The sequence below is a fragment of the Brachyhypopomus gauderio genome, chromosome 13, assembly GCF_052324685.1.
Source record: "Brachyhypopomus gauderio isolate BG-103 chromosome 13, BGAUD_0.2, whole genome shotgun sequence".
Taxonomy (NCBI): domain Eukaryota; kingdom Metazoa; phylum Chordata; class Actinopteri; order Gymnotiformes; family Hypopomidae; genus Brachyhypopomus; species Brachyhypopomus gauderio.
In genome coordinates this window covers 5,938,115-5,962,779 of record NC_135223.1, presented here as the reverse complement: position 1 = coordinate 5,962,779, position 24,665 = coordinate 5,938,115, and the positions used below count along the sequence as shown (strand labels likewise).

At 39.4% G+C, this 24,665-nt stretch overlaps 1 protein-coding gene across 5 annotated transcripts; it reads left to right on the top strand.

The window, feature by feature from the left end:
- The first annotated feature begins 521 nt into the window (after positions 1-521).
- On the top strand, positions 522-23,840 carry LOC143473459 (uncharacterized). 5 transcript variants are annotated; one of them, XM_076970466.1, is made up of 8 exons: positions 522-660; positions 7,291-7,350; positions 8,800-16,200; positions 16,315-16,370; positions 16,462-16,591; positions 17,345-17,447; positions 17,541-17,630; positions 17,706-23,840. In XM_076970466.1, exon 3 carries the CDS (start codon positions 8,922-8,924, stop codon positions 10,452-10,454), a length of 1,533 nt encoding a protein of 510 aa, XP_076826581.1. In that variant the 5' UTR covers positions 522-660; positions 7,291-7,350; positions 8,800-8,921; the 3' UTR covers positions 10,455-16,200; positions 16,315-16,370; positions 16,462-16,591; positions 17,345-17,447; positions 17,541-17,630; positions 17,706-23,840. The 5 variants fall into 5 exon arrangements, with proteins under 5 accessions (XP_076826581.1, XP_076826582.1, XP_076826580.1 ...); XM_076970467.1 differs by lacking the exon at positions 17,345-17,447; XM_076970465.1 differs by having other exon boundaries at positions 17,345-17,630.
- Positions 23,841-24,665: the final 825 nt, after the last annotated feature.

Genomic DNA, 24,665 nt, shown 5'->3' with positions numbered 1-24,665 from the left:
CCAAATGTTTATCTGAAGTGACATAGCCAGATGTGTATCACAATGTTGCTGAAACAGAGTATGTTTACACCAGAGAGGCAGTGAAAGCTCACAACAATTTGGATGCATATAATCACTTTCTCAGTGGAAAGGTTAGAAATATTTGTTTCTATAGTGCAGAGGGCATCTAAATTGTATATGGTGAAATTGAAGCAAACTGTCAAACGTCAGTATTTCTAAAACATACTGCACATGGTAAGGAGTGGGGGTTCTGTTTTGTTAAACTCTATATTTAATCATATATTTTCTATGGTTTAAACATTTCTTCAGCTTATCAGAGACAACCGTCCGTTAAAAAAAAACTTCACTGTCATTTTTAGTTGTGCTTGAGCAACATTTATTTTTTAATTAATCAATAAAAAATAAAAATAAACAATAATATGCATGGAACGAATGTATACTGATTATAGACGCTTAATATTTGTTTTTAAGTTTTGAAGGATTACGTGACCCCCCTTTATAAACCACACAGTGGTTTGGTCCACTGCCCTACCGTCACCATCGTGCATTTCAGACCACAGGTTTCTTAACCTTAATATCAGCATCCGTCGTTTAGTTGTGTTGCATCTATTAGTCTACTGTGTTGGTGTCTGGACGTGTTGGACTACTGGTTGACCTTCTGTAAGTACTTAACTTAGTAGTACGTAACACGAACACGTAACATTTTTAACCAGATTATTTTGTTCGTTCCGGTACCTCACGATTGAATCTCGTGTCATGGCTAAGTTGGTCGAAAATTCAATGTTGTAAGCTGTTTTTATAATAGATGATCTACCGCTAACTAACCCAGCCAGATATATTATTTGTTACTATACAAATATTACTACATTTGGTTCTTTTGTTTAGTAGCTCAGTGACTAAGAAAAAAGCTAGTTAGTAGTAGTAGTATGCTAGTAGTTTTATTATAGTTATTGACGTGCGCTTCGGATAATACACCGGCGAAAAGGAATAACTCACTGAACACGGACATAACTGGTTAAACAGGGATTCATATAATTCATTTACTGCGTACAAAACAAAAATGTACAATTTCTCCGACGTTTTATCTCTTGTCAAGAGTTGTCGACTGGGACAGTAACAAAGCTCCCCGCGGAGCATGCGCAGTAGTGTTGTGTCGTTCGCGAACGATTCGTTCAAATAAACGAAACATTTGAGTGAACGAACTGAATCGAATCACTTCCTCAGCTGATTCGTTCCTTTTCAGTTCAGTAATTGAGCTCAGCAGCGGCAGGGGAACTACTGTGTGGTCTGTGAATAACCGAATCACCCGCGAATTTGGAGGCGGACACATTCATTGCGAGGGAACTGCGGATGCTCAGTGATTCGTTCAGTGATTCGTTCACTGTACTTAGGGCTCTCGTTCATTCTCTGATTCGTTCATGAACTGAAAGCTCTCGTTCACTCTCTGATTCGTTCATGAACTGAAAGCTCTCGTTCACTTTCTGATTCGTTCATGAAATGAAAGCTCTCGTTCACTCTCTGATTCGTTCACTGAACGTACTGTCACCCAGAGAACTGTTGCTAAGGAGGTGATTTCACGTTTGCGCTGCCACTCACTCACATTCTTTTTGATTGCACATTTAAGTTGATATTTTCATCTGAATGTACAGTTTTTATCTTAATGTTGCTCTTAATTTAATATTTATTTTGCACTCAGTTGTAGGTTAGTTCATACTTATTTTTTTTATTATCAGGGTTGCCAACTCTCACGCATTGAGCGTGAGACACACGCATTTGACCGTCTTCACACGCTCTCACACCACACTTCTGATATCTCACGCTGAAAAAAAAACTAGTTTATTTATAATATCTAGTTTATTTATCAGTTATAACGTTTTGTACATATACATTCCCCTTCTTTTGGTGGAATAATTGTCCATAGCTTGTTTTTTAAAGACGACTATCTTATAACAAATATTTCTGAGGAATTGGTGGCTTTGTGGGGATCCTTTTGCATGAATAACTGCATCAATGCGGCGTGGCATGGAGCCGATCAGCCTATGGCACTGCTGAGGTGTTATGGAAACCCAGGTTGCTTTGATAGCAGCCTTCATCTAGACTGCATTGTTGGGTCTGGTGACTCTCATCCTGCTCTTGACAATATCCCATAGATTCTCTATGATATTTAGGTCAGGCGAGCTTGCTGACCAATCAAGCACAGCGTTACTGTGGTTATTAAGCCAGGTATTTGTACTTTTGGCAGTACGTACAGGTGCCAAGTCCTGCTGGTAGTCCAACAAGCTTGTCGACAGAGGGAAGCATGAAATGCTCTAAAAATGTCCAGGTAGACAGCTGCACTGACTTTAGTCTTGATATAACATGGTGGACCTACACCAGCAACCTTGTAACTTTCAGACTTTGGTCTTTCAGAGTCTTATAATGTGTTTTTACCATTCATTCCAGTTTCAGTGAAGACAAAATAAATGACTGGAATAACATGCATTATTTCAGGTTTGCATGTTAGTTACTTAGAGTGCATGTAGTTTTGGTAACGGTCTTTGAGATCTGTGGGATCACCATTTGAGTTTTAAACCCATCTGTTTTGTCTAATAGTTTGTTATTTATCAGCGACGGCGAATATCAAATGTGAATTTTACTAAAACATTTAGTAAGTCAAATTCATCGTTTAAATTTAGGGTGGGAAAAATAGTTCTTATATCACCATGAGCACAAGTCAGTTAAGTCTTCCCATCTGAAGAGATAATTCACCAAAGCGATAATTTAGGGTGTAAACCTCTATTAAGCACACTTTGAACACAAATTATGCTAATAAAGAAACAACTTATTATACTGCTTGATAACTAAATCAATACATGTAGTTTTTTAAAGCCAATCATACTGCTGCATATTCTGAAAACATCCTGTCAATGTTCCCTCTTCCCTGTGGCCATTAAGAGATGAATCATTTTAATACAACCTAGCACAAGTTGGAACTTGGAATGCAAGAAAATGCCGCAATTTGTAATTAGCATGCTAGTCATATGAGATTGCTGAATACACAAATATATTAAATCACACAATTTCTTGTGCTTTACAATTTAGCACATCAGTTATTTCCAAATGGATGAGAAATATTTGTAGATTGCAGGATTAAAAAAAAAAGATTTTGTATCATTTTTACATGAGCTTAAAGGGTACAGCAGCATAAAAACTGGAGTACATTGTAAACGCATTGGAGAATAGCTCAAGTATAAACAAATCAGTATTTCTAGCTTCACTACAAACGTTTATGATTATATAGTACACGGTAAAGAATATTTTTGTGACAAAATACTGGTGTTAAAATAAAGTTCATTATGTTAACTGCGAAAGTATTTCTGTCGCCATTAAGTTCAGGGTGCTCACTTATAGACTGCCTATGTGAATAGTTCAGTAATGGTCTAAAAACAATCATTGTCAGTTTTCTGTGTAACTGAAGGTAAAATAATTAGCAGTATCTTATTTTTATAGACTTTCCATGTCTAAATTAATAAATAATTGAAATTATTTACATTAACAATAACTTTAAATGTAAAATTCTTGTGAGCTGTACCAATTAAGCACGTCTCAGACTTTTGACTTTTAAACTTTAATAACTTTATTATAAATTGTAAAACTATTAACATTAAAATTAACATTGTTACATGAAAGATTAATATTTCATTTTAACTTTTTAACATCTCCTGCTAAACAGAATGACTCGCTTTGAATACGTCAAATTTTAGATTTGGGTGAGCTTGAGGCACGTTTACCCTATTTGGTCATTTATGTAGCTTGTGTTGCACGGTATACCGATACTAGAGTAGTATCGTGATACTTCGTCATTAAAACGGTACAATACCCAATTTGCTTAGTACCGGTGCTATAGGATTGAGTGTTTTTTTTTTTTTAAAAGAGCAGTATTTCCAAAGAGTGCCACACGGGGGCAGTGTGCGCGTACAGTAGTGCAGCGCTTGCCTCCTCTCTGCAGAATAAGAAGAAAACGTGTAGGATGGCTGCTAATACAAGCAATATTGCGGACTGTCCTCAGCTTGTGCACGAAGCGAAATATGGAATTATTTTGCATACATTTCAGTCATGGCAACCCCGTGGACACATCAAGAACAGTCTGCAAACGGTGCTTTAAAGCTGTACCAACCAAAGGAGCCAATAAATTCTTTTTACATAAAATGCGCTTTCGTTTGACCCACCCAAGCTGCCGTAATGCACAGAACAGATTGCAATGCTGAAATGGCAGCTAAAGCAAACGCAGTGTGTTCGCAGCCCGTCTTAATAAGCAAGGAAAGCAGCAGAAGTGCTGTGTGGAAATACTTTGGATTCAAAGCAGATACAGATGGAAAACCGAAGGACATGAACAAGCCAGCTTGCAAGAGGAGCTTTCGGAACATTTCAACGCAAGCCTGGTTTATACTTGACGCGCCGCGAGCAGCGCTAGGGTCCGCGCGGTGAAAATGATGTAATCACGGTGTCTCGCGCGCTGTTGATTCGCGAGGTCGTGCACCTCTCAAATTTTGAAACTTAGCGCGCGCCGCAGCGCAATGAACAAAGTCATGTTTGCCAGGTTCATACACCTTAACAAGGGGGAATTAAAGCACTTGTACGTCACTTTCAAGGTCCATTTCAATATTTCCCAGCACGTTAAACTTAATTAAGTTAAATATTTATACATGTACTCGAAATTATTCGCTTTTTTTATCACATTATTTAATGGTTGTTCATTTTCAAAACGCCCAATCTTAACGTATTCACGTTCTCTCATGTTTCGTACTGGAATTACAAGAGGCTCGTATTTGTTAACGTAATACAAGAGAACTGTTCAGTCAGACAGATATTTGTTTCAAGCATTTTCAAGCACTTTAACCTAAATTCCAGCACTTTTCAAGCTTGAAACACAAAGCAACATTAAAATTTGTCAGGCAAATGTTCCTTCCACTGTTTTTGAGGGGTGTTTCTTTATACTACCACATATCGTTTCAGACAACACTGCACAGAATGTGAGACGCGGGAAGTTTAAGCGCCTCCACTGTTCGAGCAGGGTTGCGCGAGGTGTGCGGACTCGCACGCTACGGTCACTCGCGAAAGTTTAAACCTAGCTTAACACAACGAATCTGGCCAAACACCTGAAGGCACGCAGATTTGTACAAAACATTCCAAGAGCTTGGTGATTATTCCCATTTCTAGTATTATAGCATACAAGATTGTGTCCGATTATGGTATCCTAGCAAATGTTTGTCATATTCTTGGTTTAAGAGCCGTAACTGCGACAGCATACAGGGAGAAAAAAGAGTGATAGTATTATAATGGATCAATCATCTATGAATACTGAACTCTACTCTAATACTGAAGTTTTAGTTACTTAAAGACTTAAAGTTAAAGTTGTTTAAAGTATACTTAAAATACACCTTTTGTACTAGCCTTTTTTGACTTCTAAATTGAATTCCAGAGTGCACTACTATTATTTATGTAAATTTATATTAATGTGCAGTTATTTATTTTTCTGTTTTAATGTGGTAGGGACTACACCTTTTATTTATTTGACATTTGTGAAATAAAATACAATATTCATTTGTTTGTTTATAAAAAAATAAATAAAAAGGCTTTAAAACGGAAATGAGCACAGTATCTGACTTTTGGTATCGAAAATGGTATCGAATTTCAATACTTTTTAAAGTATCGTATCGAAGTTGTAATTCTTAGTATCGTGACAACACTAGTAGCTTGATCATTCTCTTTATATCAGACTATTCTGAAGCAAACTATTCTGAAATTAAACTTAAGCTTGTTAGCTAGAAGTCCTGTCTAGCTCCGCCCCTACTTGTCAGTCTAGTGTTTGTGTTCCTTTAGACCCGCCTTTGTTGTCGTTGCCACAGTTTTTCTTCGGTTTGTTCGCTCCCTGTTTATTGTTTCCAGCTGTCTCTGGTCTCATAGTCTGATTAGTTTTCCTTTTTATGTGGATCAGTGTTTCTACCACTGCTCGTGTGTTTTTACACTTCCCTTGTCTCTCTCTTCTGTGCTCTCCTTAATCTCTTGGTCTATGTTCCTGTCTGTGGTCCGGCCCGGGGGACAATATGCAGCCCGACAGCACTGTTGCCCACAGTATCAATACACTGTAGTATTCATAGTATTATTGTATTGTAGTTTTATAGTATTTGCAAACAATCTGATTCTATTGAATGGCTCTTTAAAATGAACAAAATGAACCGAGTCGCACCTCTAGATGGGAGCCGTATAAATGTATTTATTTGTGTGTTTATTTCTTTCAAATCTGCTGTAGTCCACCCACTCTGCTTCACATCAGTAGAGGGAAACATAGTGAGAGCTGTTTACTGTTGAAGTTAAATTCCGAAACCACCCTCCACGAGCGGAGAGCGAGCACGTGCGCGTGAGTGAGCCGTAGTTGAGCTAAAGAGAAAGTTCAGCAAATGAGCAGTGCTAGAAAATGTAATTTAGCAAAATTTATTTTAATTGTTTTTAATGCTTGAAATGTTATACAACAGATTATACAAATTTTATTTATTGCAGTTATTTTTATCAAATTAATAGGCCAGTGGTTCCCAAAGTGGGGGGCGCACCCCCTAGGTGGGGCGCGGAGCTATTGCAGGGGGGCGTGGAGCTTGGAAGTAAAATATGTGCACATGTGTCAATAGGGGGGGAGGGGGGGCAAAATATTCTCATCTACTAAAGGGGGGGCACGGCAGAAAAAGTTTGGAAACCACTGAAATAGGCTATTGTTAATAAAATATATTTGCCAACCAATATATTTTTATTATTAAAATATTTGTTACATAATCCTTCATCAATGATATTAATATAATGGTTTTACTAGATTAATTAATATTAATATCAATAAGTCTTATAGTTTACCCAGTAGCGCCTCCTGCTACCTTAAAAAACATAAATAAAAAGAACAAAGAGACATTTTTGAACGGCTCTTTAAAAGGGATGCGAAAAGATCTGGCTCCCTTCAAAGAGCCATAATTCCCATCATTAATACACTTGTACTCAAAGCTATTTTATATTTCACCAGAAGATGGCAGTAGAACTGGCCTATACTGCAGATCTCAAAACACCTCTTACTGCCACGCTGTAAGCATGACATGGCGTTAATAAGAAATGACATGGAGATCTATGTTGAAGTACAGTTGGAATAAAGTAAATGTTACATCTACATCCCATGTGCATGTTTTTACCTGCATTTTTCATTTCATATAAATATGGAAGTGTGAAGTATGAAGTGTGAAAAAGTAAAAAGAATATTTTAATCATTTGCAGTCCTACGTGAATGTTGAAGTTGGTTTAACAGTGAGACAGTTGATGAGATCTTCTGAAGAGGTAAGTTATTTTTAAAACCTGTGACACATTCCTCAGCATCCACATGAATTAGCAACCATTTAAAACACACACACAACCAACAGATAGCCTGTAGGCCCAATTTTACCTTTTGGATTTGGATACATATAATACATATGCAACTTGGTTGTTTTGGGTGCTTTGGGATCTTTAAACAGGCTCTCAAACTCATTACACATACAGGCTGGGTTATATACATCCTTTTACGCAGTATTAACACAGTATCTTTGAATCTCATTATACACAGGTAGTTTTATTTTCTAACTCCACTGAATAGCTAGTAATGCATTTGTTATATAACTGTTGAAATGATAAAGGAATTGTGACACTGTTATGTACAGTAATCATTGTATTATACACAGTTATCTGTAAAACCAGTTTAAAGTATCATGAAAAGCTAACATTTTTATCACTGCTAAAAAAAATTTTGTTCATCCTCAAACAGTAGAAATAGGACCCTACTAAATTCACAGCAGTGAAAATCACATCACAAACCATGAAAAGAACATTTTGCCCATTAAATGCGGCATTTTCTGTGATATCTTGGTGCTGCCCATAGATTAATTATCTGATGCAAAGAGGCACAATAATTTAAAAGATCAAATCACACTGCTGGAACTCATAAGGAGCTTCAACAGACCAAAGCAGCTCTACAGCACCATGAGTGAGAGGAAGGAAAACAACTTTGAATATGAAGTTGATGAGCCCTACACAATAAAAGTCCCTATAGCCTGAACAGTGGCACTGGATCAAACAGAGAGTGACATGTATCACAAATTGGACAAGTGTTTTCATTTTAGTGAAGGAATGAAGCCTAGCTCTTCTCATGATGGTTTTTACAGGCATGAAAATCTGTCACCTTTCGGCGAAATTCACAGAGCACTTCCGAAATCGGCAATTTCAATGACACAGTGGCCAGCAATTTATGCCCAGAACCATCATAGAGGCCAAATTGCATTCCAGTCATACGAACGTTCTTCATTCATGTTGTGACATCATTCGTGTTGTTCATTTATTGCTAAGCGGAACGAGAAGCAGAGCTTAGTGCTATCTACGCCGGGGACAAGGCAGAAGAGCGTACATTTATTTACCAGATCGTACATTTCCCAGTGGATTTAATTGGGCGAGTAATGGTTTCAATTGTTTTCATATTTTGCAGTAAAACAAAGTTACTGCCATTCGCTACAGCTTGCGTTGAACACTGTCAGAGCTAGCCACAAGCTCTTGTGAAAAATAGGTAGATAGATAGACCTATTACGTTCGCATCAACACTGTGTAGTTAACGGTGACACAAAATATGTTCACCCCCTGGTCTTCTCACCTTTTTAAACCCCTGACCCATTTTCATGCCTGTTTTTAGTATGAATGTCTTTGGGCTCTGCACAATACTAAACACTTCTCATATTAATGTTTCATCTTTTTCCCCTTTAGAAATCAATACTGTCAATTGACACATCATCTACTGCTGTGTCCTCCTTCCTAAATACGTCAAATTTACCCACATAAACACATTTATCTATAAGGAGTATGTCAGACAGCTGAAATCAGGAAGCATGGAAAAGGAGAAAAGCTACCACTGCTCAGAGTGTGGGAAGAGTTTTACTACACAGGGTAATCTCAAGCAACACCGGCACATTCACTCAGGAGAGAAGCCATATCACTGCTCAGAGTGTGGGAAGAATTTTATTACACGGGGTAATCTCAAGCAACACCAGCACATTCACTCAGGAGAGAAGCCATATCACTGCTCAGAGTGTGGGAAGAGTTTTAATCAGCACAATTCTCTCAAGCAACACCAGCGCATTCACACAGGAGAGAAGCCGTATCACTGCTCAGAGTGTGAGAAGAGTTTTAGGCATCACGGTAGTCTCCAGCAGCACCGACACACTCACACTGGAGAGAAGCCGTATCTCTGCTCAGAGTGTGGGAAGAGTTTTAGTTATGACGGTAGTCTCCGCAAACACCAGCACATTCACAGAGGAGTGAAGCCATATCACTGCTCAGAGTGTGGGAAGAGTTTTATTACACAGAGTAATCTCCGCAGACACCAGCACATTCACAGAGGAGTGAAGCCATATCACTGCCCAGAGTGTGGGAAGAGCTTTACTCAACAGAGTAGATTTCAACTGCACCAGCGCATTCACACAGGAGAGCAGCTATATCACTGTTCAGAGTGTGGGAAGGGTTTTAATAATAAGAGTAATCTCCAAAACCACCAGCGCATTCACACAGGAGAGAAGCCGTATCACTGCTCAGAGTGTGGGAAGAGTTTTAATCAGCACAATTCTCTCAAGCAACACCAGCGCATTCACACAGGAGAGAAGCCGTATCACTGCTCAGAGTGTGGGAAGAGTTTTAATAATAAGGGTAATCTCTACAACCACCAGCGCATTCACAAAGGAGAGAAGCCGTATCACTGCTCAGAGTGTGGGAAGAGTTTTAATAATAAGAGTAGTCTCCACAAGCACCAGCGCATTCACACAAGAGAGAAGCCATATCATTGCTCAGAGTGTGGGAAGAGTTTTATTACACAGAGATATCTTCAACTGCACCAACGCATTCACACAGGAGAGAAACCATATCACTGCTCAGAGTGTGGGAAGAGTTTTACTCGGTACTGTAGTCTTAAGCAACACCAGCGCATTCACACAGGAGAGAAGCCATATCACTGCTTGGAGTGTGGGAAGAGTTTTACTCATCAGAGTCGTCTCCAGCGACACCAGCGCGTTCACACAGGAGAGAAGCCATATCACTGCTCAGAGTGTGGGAAGAGTTTTAATAATAAGAGTAGGCTCCAGGAACACCAGCGCATTCACACAGGAGAGAAGCCATATCACTGCTCAGAGTGTGGGAAGAGTTTTAATAATAAGAGTAGGCTCCACGAACACCAGCGCATTCACACAGGAGAGAAGCCATATCACTGCTCAGAGTGTGGGAAGAGTTATAATCAGTACGCTAATCTTAAGCAACACCAACACATTCACACAGGAGAGAAGCCATATCACTGCTCAGAGTGTGGGAAGAGTTTTAATAATAGGGGTAATCTCTACAACCACCAGCGCATTCACACAGGAGAGAAGGCATAGCGATCGATTCTGCACACTGCGCACGAGCCTATTGGAGTGTTTATACTGGAAGCCAGGGGCGATTTTAGGATCTGGTCTTTAGGGGTGCCCAGCCCCCAGTGCTCACAGAGGCACAATACCAAAGTATTGCGCAGGTGCAGAGCAAGTTTTTTGCATAATATAATATTTAAAAAATGTGTTGAGCCAGGGGGTGCTGAGCAACTTCACGGTGGTGCTCTAGCACCACTAAAAATACCCTAGCCTCGCCCCTGCTGGAAGCGTCACATTATTTGCAATGTTCTCCAAAACGATATGTGGTAGTGTAAGGAAATACCCCTCAAAAACAGGGGAAGGAACAATTCGGGTGAAGACCTAATTACCTTCTCCACATGGCTGCCCGCCTACACGAGGAACACTGAGATGAGGAGAGACCACCATTTCCAGAGATCCATCCTGGGCCGGCCAACTCCTGCCTAACCAGATATGATGGAGGACCAACCCACTGCCCTGACTAACCAGTGTGGATGATGGATAAAGGATGACAGATGGGACTAAACAGGAATTACATAAAGGACTCATGTATAACATGAAAATAGGGAAAATGTAGTATGGGGAAAATATCATTGTTTTAGATTTATAAGAGTTAGAAGCTCAGCAGGTTTCCTCTTTATCTTTGTCTCAAGGTTCAGTTAAAATGGACCAGTGAAGTCATGCAGCACCACAGTAATTTCTTTTTAATTTTAACAGTAAATTGACACTATTGTCTTTGTTGTGCCATAGAAACAACGCCATGAAACATTACATGAAGTAAAAAGTTGAACAAATACTTCTTTATTAAATGCATTTAGATCATCACCACAGACACCAGTCCAACCAGTCCTCTGTGACCTTTGGATCCTTCAAATCATGGTTTACGCTCTGGCAAGCTGTGCAGGGGTGTTTGCTAATCTTGCTTTGTATTCTTTTTCATTGGTTGTTTTTTTGCCGTGGGTGGCCGGAGAGAGTCAAACCTGGGCCTCAATTTATATGTAATGTCTTTGTAAAAGTTTGTGATAACATGGCCCATTTTAGCTTAATCGTGTAGCCAGCATCTAAAATGACTTTCACAAAGATCAAGATTATTTTTAAATGTGTTTTGTTTTTTTTTTCAAGGAGCCTGTCAAAGCATTATTCTTAAATATTTTTCTTTTTTGGAAGATTACACCATTACACCAAGAAATATCAACCCGGTCTCATTCCCTATGTGTATGAAATCGTACGCAAAACTAAACAGTGGAATGTGTACTCATGCGTACGCAGAGAGCTGCGTACAAGATGTTACGAGTATGTAAATACTTGCAGAGTCCTGACAAAAACAATCCCTAGGCTATATGTAGGTGTCCAAACTGATCATAGTATCTACTCTGTACAGTATATTAAAGCAAACGCTAAAAAAGATTAGACATTTGACGTTTTGCGAGTTGAGAGAGAGACACAGACTGAGAGAGACATGCACTTCCTGAGCGAATGCCCAGAATACAGTGGGATTCGGTCAGAATTCTTCACTAAAAAGACCCAACATAATCGCTTTATTAATTTTTTTTCATGTGTTTTTAAATTTTCTTATTTTCTATTAGTGCTTTTTATGTTTAGGTTTGTTCTTAAACTGCTGCTTGGTCAAAACAATTGTTAAAATTGGTCGAGCCAATAAAGCAATCTTGAAGTGAATTGAGAGAGAGATATGTTTCATAGTTTAGGGATTGTTAGGTTTGTCTTTGGCTACTTTTTTATGTGTGGAGACAAATGTAATTTTCTCCTAAATGTACTCCTTCTTTTATTCTCCGTTTCTGGTTCTTCTCAGGTTCGGATACGCCTAAATGAACTGATTAGTATCCAAGCTTAAATAATGATGGATTAAAAAAAGATTAGACTTTTGACATTTTGCGAGTTGAGAAAGAGACGCACTTCCTGAGTGTAATGCCCAGGATACAGTGGGATTCGGTCAGAATTCTTCACTAAAAAGACCAGAAGTGATGTGCAGGGTTGCCACTTTAACAAAGGAATTTACCAGAGTTGTATAATCCAGGTTCAGAAAGTAAAAGTCCTCACCAGGAATTTGCTCAATCTTGCTAGATTTTCTAATTGGTGCAATCCAGGTAAAATTAGTGGAATCAACACAATCCAGGAAGCCTGAGCAAAATCCTGGTGAGGACTTTTACTTTCTGAACCTGGATTATACTACTCTGGAATTTACTTTGTCATCCTTGTTCGTTTTTTTAACTTCACTTGTAACAGGAATTCACTCATAATAGACCACGTATGGAAACATCCCAACTAGGCCTGTCACGATAACAAAGTTTTCAGAATGATATATTGTCCCAGAAATTATTGCGATAAATGATAATATTGTCATTTTAAATTGCCATTATAGAATTAAAGAATTTCTTGCTTCTGGGCTCCCCAAAGGAGCTTTAAGACAATGTGCCACAATAATATAGTAGCATAATAATAAAATTACACCAGTTTGCAGTAATGTAATGTATTGTAAAGCTCATGTATGGGGTCATATTTGAGCTTGACCACATATCTGTAGTGGCAGAGTAAAATGAGATGTCTTTAATCTCCTTCAGAATGCCATCTTTCACTTCATTATATAAGGTTGGAATGGCAGTTTGGGAGATATAGGTTTTCTTTGGCAGTTCATACTGCTTGTCAAATCTTTGCAGCATGTTTATAAATGTTTTCTTTTCGACCGTATTTAACGGCAGCATCTCTTTGGCTATATAACGAGTTAAGCCTGGTTTTATACTTGACGCGGCGCGAGGGTCCGCGCGGCGAAAATGACGTAGCCACCGTGCCACGCTTCAGCGCAATGAACAAAGTCATGTTTGCCAGGTTCATACACCTTTACAAGGTGGAATTAAAACACTTGTACGTCACTTTAAAGGTCCATTTCAATATTTCCCAGCGCGTTAAACTTAATTAAGTTAAATATTTATACATATACTCGAAATGATTCGAAATAATTCGCTTTTTATCACATTATTTAATGCCCAATCTTAACGTCTTCACGTTCTCTCATCATGTTTCGTCCTGGAATTACAAGAGGCTCGTATTTGTTAACGTAATACAAGAGAACCGTTCAGTCAGACAGATATTTGTTGTGAAACGGAACAAATTCCAGCACTTTTCAAACCTGAAACACAAAGCAACATTAAACTTCGTAAGGTAACTGTTCATTCCCCTGTTTTGAGGGGTATTTCTTTATACTACCACATATCGTTTTGAACAACATTGCAAAGAATGTGACGCGGCAAGTTTAAATGCCTCCACCGTTCGCGCAGGTTCGCGTGAGGTGGGCGGAGTCGCGTGCTACGATCACTATAAACTATGTGATAAAAAGCGAATTATTTCGAATCATTTCAAGTCCTATTAGCCTCGAATACATTCGTGAGCTAACATCTCCACCTGTGTGTGTGGAGGCACTGTTATTGACGCATACGCTCTCCATGTACTGCACTGACTTCTTAACTGGTAGATGTCGCTCTCTGATCACAGATTCGTCTTTAAGGGGGGAGGGAGTTGCGAGAGAGCAGCAATGCGTGCCTTTCTGAAATCTAACATAGTTTTTTCTCATGTAAACAATGAGAAACAGTGCGGTTTATTCTCATGTAAACAATTTTGCGCAGAAACCCAATGGCCAATTATGCTCGCATTGGTAATGTTGCTATCGAATTTGAGCGCAATTGCGACCCATCGATATCAAGGTTTTGAAGCAAAGATTGTTTAAGGGAGGGTCTACATTAGGGCACTACATTTCATACAGCCTCATTTATGAAAGCTAATACATTGAAGTGAAAGTGAGCGCCTCCCAGCTGTTGGGACTGTGTGCACTTCCGCATGAGCCACTGGACACAGAATCACAGCACGCTTTTCCCTCCACACGGTGAGTGTCTAAGCACTCTGGTGCTTAAACTAGCTTAGATTAGCTAGCATGCCTTTAATTAACTTGAGATGTGATTAATATCACAATTTCTATAAAGTTATGTCGCCCTCAAAATAAGTGCACCATGTAGAAGTTTACTTTTGACATGCTAAGAATACGTGTGTTACGACCCGCCCCTGTCTAGGTAGGGGCGAACGAACAAAGAAAGACACGGAGGGGTGGAGGCGAACTACTAGAACTAGGACACAGACACAAAGGGTTCAGCTGCCATGTTTTACTTACTGTTGAACAACAACAGACAAACAAATACACTTCTTATAAGTGGACTGAGGACCGTGCCAAAGGAAAGAAACAAAAATAAGACCTCTAACCTACCTGACCAAACCTAACCTTCAATAACATACATACATGGCACGTGCCCCTAAACTAGTGTGTTAACAAAGGGTTCCCCTACATGAATGTAATGTAAGGGCCCAACTAAACTGTCCACTTATAAGAAAGTACGAACCAACAACATCACATACAAACACCAACCAAACAAACAATAAAGTGTCTCAGTCTATTTGCCATCAACATGCCCATCTCTATACTCGTCACGCGCTACTAAAATCTTGTCTCTTGGCGCGTCCATAAAATCTCCTTACTCACGACAGTTGGTCATAGTCTACGCGTTGAGCTACAATTAAAAGGATTTCACAACTCAATGCACTCGGTCAAGATCGATCAAGCTACGATTTTGCACAACTCATAACGCGCTGGATGGAAACCTGGCAAGTAAACACTCTTAGCGCGAGATACAATAAAATGTTCTCACAGCTCACAACGCACATGGTCAAAACTGTCTACGAGGCTCTACGAGTCTGCGAGTCTGTCTGCAAGTCTGTCTTACCAGTGCGCGCTGTCCAGATTTTAAGACCCATACCACGCCCCGTTAGAGGGCCCAGACACAACCATTGGCCGGTGCCAAACGAGACGCAGCAGTAAGCAATCCGAATGAACAGGTCTGACATGATAACGCAGATGCCCGTAACAACGTGTCTGTTTAACAGATGAAAATGTTATTTGCTAGCTAGCATTAGAGCTGGCCTAATTAGAGCATGTGCCTTTAATTATGTATACCTAAATAATACACAGGTCTAGACTAACATTACTCAAACTGTATGTCCATTAATGAATGATATAGAAATGACATTTCAGCTAGAGCTGATTGATATGTGAATTGTGAAAACATGAGTAAGAAGTTTTCATGATACATGGCAGTATTTAATAAATATGTTAAAATATTATCAGAGTATTATTTTAACATTTCACACACTGTGCACTACCAAATCTAGTTGGAGAGGCCTAATTATACTCTCTTTTTAATCAAAGGTGCAATTGGGAAGTGTTTTATTACTAACAGTATCTGTAATATGCTGCGAAGTTATACATTAATTAACATTAAATGTTTTGACATCTTTTTTTTTTCTTTTCAGACCTTTCAGATCCCTCCTCACATCCATCTATCTCACTATCCTTTATAGCGACCCAACGGCACTTTTAAGAGCCACTCGTCTGTCTGTCTGTCTATCCATCCATCCATCATCTATCTGTCTGCCTGTCTTGCTGTTCATCTGTCTGTCTTCATTGTCTGTGTGTATCTGTTGTCTCTCTGTATATATATATCCATCCATCCATCCATCCATCTATCTGTGTGTCTGGTATGTGCACTAATTTTTATTTTACAGTCATAGGGAAAGAAAAGAAGGTTGGCAAATCCCGTATGTGGTGGTGTTCGGTGGAGACAGAATTCAGGACAAATTATTCCAAAATTTCCCCCAAAGACTCATAACTCGACTACACGTAATAAATGTTGTTTTTGGTCTCCAAATTTGAATTGTACAGGTCTTCTGATAGTTGAATAATGAAAATGTACCTTGGTCTCACATTGTTTTTTGTTCCAAACTCGGGTAAAAGGAGCAGTTCTGAAGTGGGTGAACCAGTATTTCAGCAGCCTGAGCCAACATATTATGGTCAGTAGAAATCTGTTACACAGATTATACATACATAACTGTTAGTCACACATTTAATAATTTAGTAACATTTTTTGTCTTACATTTACAGATAGTGCTCAAGAACTTAATGCACTGCAAGACCTTCTCAGGGACGTTCCTCCACAAGAGAAGGGCACTGTGCCACTCAGCTGGGCTGAACGGCAAGCTCAAAGCTCAGAGAAGTGGAATGCTTCTGTCACGTAGGGCTACGCCCCCTCTCCTAGCTGTCACGTAGGGCTACGCCCCCCTCTCCTAGCTGTCACGTAGGGCTACGCCCCCTCTCCTAGCTGTCACGTAGGGCTACGCCCCCCTCTCCTAACTGTCACGTAGGGCTACGCCCCCCTCTCCTAGCTGTCACTCCGGTTTCCCTGTTTCTCATGTCTGTGTTGTTCCCAGCCCGTTGATCCCGCCTTGCTGTCTGTCTCCATGGTTTCCCCTCGTCTGCCATGCCTGTGTTGTCATTATCTTCACTTGTGTTTAGTTTAGTGCCGTGTATTTATAGTCCCAGTGTTTCCCTGTCCAGTATTGCGTATTTTGTGCAATTCATATATCTTTGTTCAAGTTCTCTGGCTCTAGTGTTTGTAATTCGTGTTACCCCTTTTGTTCCAGCCTGTTCCGTTTTCCCTGCCTGGTTTTGTGAGTACTCCTAGTGTTAGTATGTCGTTACTCGTTCAATGTTTGGACTCCTTAAATGATTTGACCCGCGCTATTCTGTTTGACTCAGAGTTTGGAATTTCCCTTAATAAATCTCGCTATCCTCAGCGTTTGTGTACGCCTCCTAGCTCTGCAACGCGCAGAACGTTACAGCTTCTAGATCAGCCATGGTTAAAAACATATTTATCACAGAACACACAGACACCTATATCTGTGACATCTGCTTGCAAAACACATCTGTTTTGAGGTGTAGAGATTGTTTGCCATGACAGTTCATGTGCAGTTTCTGTGATACACAGATACATCAGCACATCCTTCATAACCCAGAAGCCATGTTTGAGGGATTCTATCAACCCTAACCCTAACTTCAGAATGATGGGTCACACCAGATAAAGCATGAAGGTTTTAAATAATTTTAAATAGTGTGTTTGCCATCCGTTTTTTCAGCTCTGATTAATTTTGTTGCCATTCATTTTCTTGTCTTCTGTGATTTAGTTCTACTATTGCCGCTTCGTCTACCTCAACAGTGTACCTGTTCTCCCAGTCAGCTAAAGCTGATCTGTGGCAAAGAGGTCATCCTTGTTGGTAAGTACTTGATTCAGTTCAATTAAATGCAAAAGACTGAATTCATACTGCTTATACGTCTCTTTTTGATTTCAGGACGGTACCAACTAAATTTGCCAACACTGAGCTGTTCTCAGTACATGAAAAGCTGGACCACTGGACTTGAACTAGTACATTGTGGAAATTGGCCTGCTACCATCAACCGCCAGACCATCCTCCATGTAGACCTGTTCCAGTCTTTCCAGGATCTGAAGGAGCTGGATCCTGGGCTTTCTCGTCAAGCATTTATTGGAATGCTTGATGAAAGAACAAAGTCTTTTGGCAGAGTAAGCGTGCATCATATTTCTTTGTTGTAGATCAGGGCCAGTCTTATCCACAAAGTGCCACTGTGGCTGCAGATGGTCAATACAAATGTTATTGTAACATGTTTGTGTATTCAAAATAAAGTATGTGTATAATTTCAACATTATTTTGTATACAACAAGACCTAATTAATGATAAAACTCAATGAATGATACAAAACTTTGTTTTGGTATAATAAGCATAATCTAGAGGGCTTTGCATTTCATATAAGCTATTTCTGATTTCAATTGATCAACAACAAGTCAAGTTATTTGTTGTTGTTCCTACAACTTGGCTAAGCGACAGGACATTTGCCAGATACTGTGTGTGTGTATATATTTTTATATATATTGACCATGGTTTGTTACATTACTCATAAGGATATTGGGCTAAAGCTGGAGCTTGGCCCCTTAGTTCCAGTGAAGGTAATTTTACAGTATACAAAGACATTTCACACCATTATATGATTCCAACTTTGTAGCAACAGGAAGACCTTCCCCTGTTCCATGACTGCACAAAGCCAGCTCCATAAAGGCATGGTTTAACAAGTGTGGAGAAACTATAGTGGTCTGCATAGAGCCCTGAACCCAATTGAAAACCTTTGAGATTTACATTTATGGCATTTGGCAGATGCCCTCATCCAGACCAACTTACATTTTATCTCGTTTTTATACAAGTGAGCAATTGAGGGTTAAGGGCCTTGCTCAGGGGTACCTCAGTCATGGCCTCAGGTCTGGGAATCAAACCCACAACCCTCCAGTGACAAGACCAGTTCCCTAACCACCAGGCCATGACTGCCCAACAGATCAACTTGAATTAAATTGTGAGTCAGACCTTCTTGTCCAATATCAATGCCCGATACCACAAATGCTGTTTTGAATAAATGGCCACAAATTCCCACCGTCACATTCCAAAATCTTGTGGAAAGTCATCTCAGAAGAGTGGCCAACTCCATAGTAACTCCTGTGGTTTTGGAATATGATGTCCAGCAAGCTCATATAGGGATGATGGTTAGGTGCCCACGTACCTTATACTCATATAGTGTGAGCCATATACTCATATAGTGTATATAGGTGAAAACCAATAGAGTTCCTGCACACCAAACCTGTCAAACCATGTCTTTACAGACCAAACCTGTCAAACCATGTCTTTACAGACCAAACCTGTCAAACCATGTCTTTACAGTTTTTCTCAGTTGATTTGGTACATTTCTCAAAATATGGTTTACATTGGCATCACAACAAGTGCATTTCTCAAAACAGTTAATGCAAACAGCAAAACTCAATGAAATACCTGCAAAAGCACATACTTCACTCAAAATTCTTTATTTTTGCCCCAAAAGCAAATAAGGCAGGCAATTTGTCAGTGCCATCAGAGTCTCTAGTCTGTGTGTTATTTGTAAAGCACTTTGAATGACCGTTGTGTATGAAAGGTGCTATATAAATAAACTTGCCTTGCCTTGCCTTATTGCCTATGAACAAGGCAGTCAAAATACTTAGTCATGTTGTCAGTGCAACTATAAGTCACAGTCAGTGCAGAATGTATATTCTGATGGAAACCAGTAGCGAACCGTGACCTTTAAACCTGGGCCCGCTACCCCCCCCCCCCCCCCCCCCCCAAAATTTTTTTTTTTCCTTTCTTAATAAACTGCAATAAAGAAAAACTGAGACGACAGTACAGCTTTAAAAACGCAATAAACAATAATAGATGTACTAAATAACGTCTTAAGCAAAATAAGTTTCCAAACAAAATAAGGTTCACAGCTCCTGGTTCTCGGAAGCGGAATATGTAAACAACGCGCACGAGGACGTCAAAGGGATATATCGAAACTAGCTAGCGGTGGTGCTAACAACAGCTAGCGTCGCCACAGCGGGCGGAAATGATCATACAGTTAAGCCCGCCCACTTAAAGAGAAGATATGATTGGTCAATTTTGCTGTCATTTGAAACTGGTATTGCGCTGAATTATAACTGCCAGGCCCTCTGTAAACGAACAGCGGGCATCACATTCCTGATAGGGGGAGACACAGGCTCACAGGCTTCCACTTAACCCCTCACCTTCCAACACAGATTGAATAGACACGGGTGAATATTTTATTTGCTTATATTTTTGTAATTGTTTAGATGTCGATTGTCAAACTGTAAGTAGATAAAATAAAATTGGATAATAATGCTTTAAGAATATTTTAGGCCCTCTGAGAGGACGTAGAGGGCCCTGACGGTTCCCCACTGATGGAAACTAGCTAAGCTTTTGATTTCAAGAACACTGCACATTCTGTGGTATATCCAATACATATTACACACATACAAACTTACCGGTACACGGAACACAAAGTTACACATGACTGTATGTGAAAAACTGTAACTGGCCAGGGTCAAACCCTAACCCTAACCCTGATGATGAGACCTCCATGATTTTCTTATTTACTTCTGAAAGACTCTCTGGGATGCTCTTTTATATCCAATCATGTTACTGATCTGTTGCCACTTAACCAGTGAGATGTTCCAGCAGGTGGTTTTTTAATCATTACACAACTTTACCATTTATGTTGTGGTACACAGCCAGTATAGAACACAGGGTTCCCACGGGTCCTTGAAATCCTTGAAAGTTTGTGAATCTGAAAAAATAAGTTCAAGGCCCTGGAAAGTTTTTGAAAACAGGCATAAAAGACAGCCGTCTTTGAAGGTCCTTGAATATTTTGGGGGGTTTGAAATTTCATATGGATGAAGACCGCAGTCAAGGAATAATAGGGCAAAGTTGGTAGGAAGTCAATATTTACAAAAGATTGCTATGAAAAAGATTGTCATAATGTTTTAAATTTCTCATCCTTTGTTGAAAAATATGATCTGATATGATAGTTATAAAGATTTTTAAAAAGTCTGCAAAGTGATTCCTTTAGCATTATTTCAATTAATCAAAAATGTCATTTTATATTCAGAGTTGAATGAATGAGATTCTTTAAAGAAACATCCTAATACAAATTATAAAACCACAATGGCTTGTCAAATGGCCCATATCTTCTAAAGTAATAGAGACTCATTTCAAAATAATAAATAAGATATATCCTGTAGCCATGTTTCTTGAAAGAAGATTTAAACTTGATGTGAATTCATGTGCCTTTTGTAAGTCAGAAGATGAATTCCAGGAGCATTAGTTTTTTCATGTCAATATTCACAAAGTTTTTGCATGGACACTAGAAACTCAATTAATCTCAAACTTAACATTCTTTCTTTTGATACCATTTTACTTTATGCGGAAAACTTAAGTTCGGATTTCTCTGATGCCATAAAAGTAGTCGTACTTTTAGCAAAATACCACATTCACTACAGTAAGTGGAGTGGTTAAAATCCTTCTTTTCTCTTTATGATTGAATTAATTAAGAATCATTAAGTAGATTTAAAAACTTGAAAAATGCAAGAATCATCTCACACCAGATTTCTCTAATCTAATCTCATTATATGGCTTTGCTCCTCTGTTTTATGTATGTACTGTGACGGGCAGTGTGAGCAACTAAAAAGGAAGCGATCACGCCAAGTCTCAGGGAAAGAGGATGGTTTAATAGAAAGTGCGCAAACCAAATACCCGTGACATAGATCCAGATTAAGAAAATAATAACCAGCAGTCAACTGGTACAAAGACAAGACATATATAGACGAACAAACGACCCTCAGGTGAGACGGATCATGGGTCCCGCCCACCTGAGGGACGAACATCACGTGACCAAAAACAGGACATCTGCCGCTGTAAACGGGGGCGACCGGCAGGGCCCCCCCCCCCCCTCCCACAAGGTGACATGTACTGTATGTGTATATGCATATGTGTATTATTGTTATTATTATTTGTCTACTGTCAACGTGTCAACGTAAGTTCATTTAAAATGATATTGATTCTACAGGGCCTATGCTGACTTACTTTGCAAAAGTTTGGTCATTCTCCTGTAGAGAAATTTCTTTGTTTGTTCAGCACCGAAAGCTAGTGTTTCCTGTATGTAGTTAACGTATGTGTAGCCGCTTTACGTGAATGTCACCTTCTCACAGGTACACTGCTTAATTGCCAGACATGTTGTGTGTGAATTAAGTTTTCGTTTAATCAGTGCTTAACGTCATGCACAGAACATTTCAGGATGCATGGCTTGAAATGGCATTCGGTCTTTTGAATTTGCATTGAATTAACATTATTTTGACAACATATTCAGGGGTAAGAGTAGGTAAATGGTGCCAGGTGCAGTCCCTGAATTTGAGGAAGTTGGTCCTGGAAAGTCATTGAAAGGTCCTTGAATTTGATGTTAACCGAGGTGTGGGAACCCTGAGAACAGGGCCATGTCTATAAACCTGCAGAATGCACTTCATGGCACAAAAATTACCTGACCATTAATTTTAAAGTATAATGATGTTTTAGAATAAGTGAAAATCATTACACGTCTAATGTTGGTGTAAACATGTGACTGACTAATCAATAAAAGAAGTGATAATGACCCAACAATGCCCCAGAGCTTTCTGCATGTAATTGTATGACCAAAAGTTTTGATTGTTACTTTTGCCAAAACTTAGACAATATAGTGTATCACTGAAATAGCGAACATAACTAATTCTGAGAGTGTGGTGCTGTGGTGAAGACCAATTACAAATACAACATGACATTTTAAGTGATATGTAGGTAAAGAAAATGTGTGTGGGGTAAAGACTTTAATTCCACATAAATGTATTGTTTTAAGATGTTGCACAATATCTTTATTGAACAATAATAATCTTATGAATGACAAAGGGTAATGATGAATAAATAACACATCACCTAGAAATACTGATGCTAAAGATCAAAATTCCAAAATGAATATGTTGCAGGATAGCTGAGTGGAGATTGAAAAAAACTGATAAAACAAGTCAAGTCAAGTGGCTTTTTATTGTCATTACATCTGAGTACAGGTACACAGTGTGATGAAATTTTGTTTCTCCGGAACCATGGTGCAACACAAATCGACAGTACAACAGACAACATAAAGTGCGGCAGGGTAGCAGTTTAAGAATGTGCAAAATGTGCAGCATAGGGTAATATCACAACAAGACATTACAATAAATACAACAGGCCAGAGACAATTGAGACATGATGGTGTAAAGTGCTGGTACAGTGCAATGTGGTCTAAGTGGTGTCTGAGATGAGTGATATACTGTGTCATATTGAACATACATGAACACAGTGGTTCTGAGGTAGTTAGGTCCTGTGGGAGAGCAGCAAATATTTCTGGTGGGGGGTTTCAGTGCAGACTGCCTGGTGAACTAAGCTATTACAGAGTCTGGAGGTGGAGGCTCGGATGCTTCAACTATTCAGTTGGCCACCCTGAATAGTGCAAGATAATCACAGTTGTTTATTTGTTTTTCAGAGTCCTGACAAGGTCCAACTAGTGTTTGCCACTGCAGCCCTGTGGGTACCAATAACAGAGTCTTTAAAACTTTGAGGTTGTCTTGGGGTTCTGTCCATTACAATATCTCACAGCATGGAACGGATGAGAGCTTCATTACAGAATAATTTAGAGTATTATTTCAAATCATTATTACTGTGGGAATATCTCGTTGAAAGGCTCCCATGTGTCTTTCTGTCACGGTACAGCCCCTGACCCCTCCCCTTTGGGCGTGTGTTTATGTCGTCTACATCTATTCGTCTGCGTCTGAGGAGCTTCGTGGGTGTGGTTGTGTCCGAGCGTGTTCATCAGTCTCACCTGTGGCTCATTTAGTCATTACTCGGGGATTATGTGGTCTGTCTATTTAATGTGCATTTGTGCAGTGTCCCGTGCTCGTCTTTGTCTGAGTCATTCATGTTCCTACGTGTAAGTGTTATACGTGCGCTGTCTGCGCTATCTTTTGTATATAAATAAAGTCCGTCGGTGTTGCAAGAGTGGACTCGTGCCTCGTCCTTCTCGTCGCACACAGTGACACTTTCCACTTGATGCCACTGCAAAAAAAGAAAACAAAATATAAGGCATCACATTACGTAAAATAAATTTTTATAAATTGGAGTGTGAATAGAAATGAGCCTTGTAATCCTCTCTATCCTCTGCAGTGACTTGCTTACATTAAGTACATAAACTTTCACATTTTAATTTCCGAATTAAATCACAAATGAAAAAGTTCACATACTACCCAGAACACTGCTGCCAACGGACTTCTTTTGTGCCCTATGATAAAATGTAAATTATTCATTACACTCCACTAACACTCCAATTACAGTGTTACTGGCCTGGTCTCGCTACAAATGCACCACAAGATCTTCTAAGGCACTACACTGAATCAGCACACAATACCACAGTGGTTTAATTCAGTCTAGGACTTAGCTACAAATATTGTAATCTCAAAGACAGAACACTAAGGTGAGGACAAAAAACATCTGAACCAAAATGTGTGGCCTGGCTCGTCTTCCTCCTCCCAAGTAGAAGAAGGGGGTAATAACCCAAAATGTTAAACTTGTGGAGCTGTAAGTTAACAATAAGTATTACAAAATCCATGTATGTGAACAGTCCATGTGAGTAGTTATTATTAGTTAACTTACTAGAAGATTTGTGGAATTTATCAGCTTTGAGGTGTTTCTTCTATTCAACATTGATTTGTGCCTTGCATGACTGGCAGGTCTTTTGGGTTGAACCTGGCATGGTATCCAAGCAGTCAGACAGACAGATGGACAGCCAGAAAGAAAGCCAAATGTAGAACGACAGAGAGGTAGGTA

What these genes read in the sequence shown, in the direction of transcription:
- LOC143473459 (XM_076970467.1), top strand. Translation starts at nt 8,922, where the DNA reads ATGGAAAAGGAGAAAAGCTACCACTGCTCAGAGTGTGGGAAGAGTTTT.